The sequence below is a fragment of the Sinocyclocheilus anshuiensis genome, unplaced genomic scaffold (genome assembly GCF_001515605.1).
Source record: "Sinocyclocheilus anshuiensis isolate Anshui unplaced genomic scaffold, SAMN03320099.WGS_v1.1 scaffold535, whole genome shotgun sequence".
NCBI classification, from domain to species: Eukaryota; Metazoa; Chordata; class Actinopteri; order Cypriniformes; family Cyprinidae; genus Sinocyclocheilus; species Sinocyclocheilus anshuiensis.
Genome location: NW_015551063.1, coordinates 556780 through 559391, shown reverse-complemented (window position 1 = coordinate 559391; position 2612 = coordinate 556780). Strand labels below are relative to the sequence as shown.

The window sequence follows — 2612 nt, the reverse complement described above, 5'->3', positions numbered from 1 at the left end:
ACATAGAAGTGAATAAAAATAATATATTGATATTTAATATTAAGGTAACACTTTTCAATAAGGTTCCATTAGTTAATGTTAGTTAATGTATTAACTATCATGAACGAACAATGAACAATACATTTTTTTACAGTATTTATTAATCTTTATTAATGTTAGTTAATGAGAATACAGTATAACTAATGTTAACTAATGAACCTTATTGTAAAGTGTTACCAATATTAATGTAAATTCTGTCCAGTTTTATTGTTACTTTCAGTAAAAGCGTGGTTATTTTATTGGCTTGTTTTTTTTTAATTCAGTATCATTAAAATGGAGTTAAATTTAAAAAGTCTTACAAAACGACTTTATATTATTTAAAAAAAATAATAAATCATTACAAAGCATTTTCGGTTTCGGTTTTCGGCCTAGTGCATACAGAATTTTCCGTTTCGGCCCAGAATTTTCATTTCGGTGCATCCCTGGATGTAAGACTACATGTTTTATTTAATTTAATTTAAATTTAACAGTAATTTACTTTCAAATGCCCCGATTGCTGAAGGGTCTGCACAACTTTTTAGTACAATTTCAAGTTGCATTGTTCAAAATACCTGTAGTAGCACAGCAGTGCATACCTGTTTACATTTAATTAAGGTGGACTAGATTAGACTGTAATACAAATAGTTGAGTTTGCCAGGTGCATACAACATTTATGACAGGTTTTCATGAAAGTGTTGGTCAGTTTGTCTGCTTGACAATCCCATTTTGCACTGCAACAATAAAACTGAAGTGAGATAAACTGAGAAATGTTTATTTTCAGTTAAAACAGATGTTGTCAAAGTTTTCCTTTGGGGACATAATTTGAAGTTGGAAAAAGGTAATAAATTGCAATATATCGCAGAATATCGCAATCTATTTAAAATCTCAATGATATTGTATCGTGATATCATATTGTGAGGCCTCTGGTGATTCCCACCCCTAGAAAATACCACATTTAATAACATGTTTTTACCCCGAACTCACTTCATAACGTCTAGACGTGTTTGAAATAAATCCTTCTGTGAGATGATGTGGCTTCTTACACAGAATAAGGCACGCAACACATTTCATAGTATTCTAAGCAGTGATAAAGGCTATGTCGATTAGCATTGCATTATTATATACTTTATTATAATAAAAATTATAACAAGACTAACTCGGATAAACCATATTGTCGTAGTCGTGTGTTTATTAGTGACATTGAATCAATGAAAGCAGTTAAATCTTCTGTTTATTCAGCAACTGCTATAGGGATTTTCTGGGTTTCTTCTGCGAGGTGTATTTGGAGTTTCAGCGCGAGAGCGCCCTCTGGCCTTTGGATGGAGATTTACTGCTGATCACAGAACCGTGCTTCACTGAAAGATACGCATGACAATCGCAGCTTCTGCCTAATCGTGATTTATCGCCTTTGCGATTTAATTTCGATTAATCGTGCAGCCCTAATTCATATTAAATTGTACTGTCATGTATACATATATTACTGTTGTGTGATTACCGTTGGTACTGTTTGGTTGTCAAACACCACCCTAGATGTCCAATGTGAAATATAGATAGAACTAGTTTTCACTGTTCTGTGAACAAATTTGAAAACATTACATGAAGGTTTTACCTGTGCCATGGGATAGCCAGACTAATTGACTAGCTGCTTTTGATTTGCTTCCCATTTGTCCATTCATTAACAAATGTGCTTCAGTCAGTATTGTGCAGTTACACTGAATAGATGGAAATATTAGTATTATAAAAAGGGAGTTTTTTTTTTTTTAGGAGACTGGTGATCTGTATATATTTTGATATGGTTAGTTGATTTTGAAAAGTTAACCGTACAAATCAGTTTTGTTTGCAGTTAATAGCATGCAACTACAAACAAAATGTAACATTTCAAGCATTACTTTTACTGGCATTGTTTCAAGTACAGATGTTGAGCAATCCCCCCCCAAGCGAAAATTATTTAATGTTTTTTTTTTTCTTTCATCTCTCCTCAGCTGAGTGATGATTGGCAGATCGACTATGAGTCATACACTTGGCGCAAGCTGGATGTGGACAGTGAGGAGTGTAAGACCATGGTGAAGGAGTACTTTGCATGGGAGGGTGAATTCAAACATGTAGGCAAACCTTTCAACCAGGGCAAGATTTTCAAGTGAGAACATCTTGCGCCCAGTATTTATCATAAGAATCAATGGACATGAAAATTGTTTGCAAATCCCATGTACAAGGCTTTGAGCTGTGGTGAAAAAGACTCAAGTTGAGAAAAATAAAACTTTTTTTTTTTTTCCCACAATCCCACTTTGAATGTGTTCATTAATTTGTGAAGAGTTGTTAAGAGACAATTCTGTTGTGAGTTTTACTGGCAAGTCTTGTTTGTCATGCTTTAGGCATGTCACGCTTCAATAGCACTTATAAAGGGTTTTATAAATGGTTAATGGTACAATTTTGCAAGCTTTGAACAAGGTTGAAAGTATAAAATTTGCTTTTAACTTGGTAGTGCTGGTTTTAATGTTCCCGGAAAGTCTTTTTCCTCAGTGCCTGATGCTCTCCTGGAATCTGCGATTTGAGAAAACATAAATTCTGATGCTCTCCTTGAATCTGGAAATCAT

General features: G+C 33.8%; 1 protein-coding gene across 2 annotated transcripts in view; it reads left to right on the top strand.

The window, feature by feature from the left end:
* Window positions 1-2296, top strand: part of LOC107661998 (elongation factor 1-gamma-like) — a 24035-nt gene extending 21739 nt beyond the window's left edge. For both annotated transcript variants that reach the window (XM_016451834.1, XM_016451833.1), the window contains exon 10: window positions 2001-2296. In XM_016451834.1, the coding sequence (XP_016307320.1) occupies window positions 2001-2159 (159 nt within the window). In that variant the 3' untranslated portion in view covers window positions 2160-2296. The remainder of the gene's footprint in view (window positions 1-2000) is intronic.
* The last annotated feature ends 316 nt before the right edge of the window (window positions 2297-2612 follow it).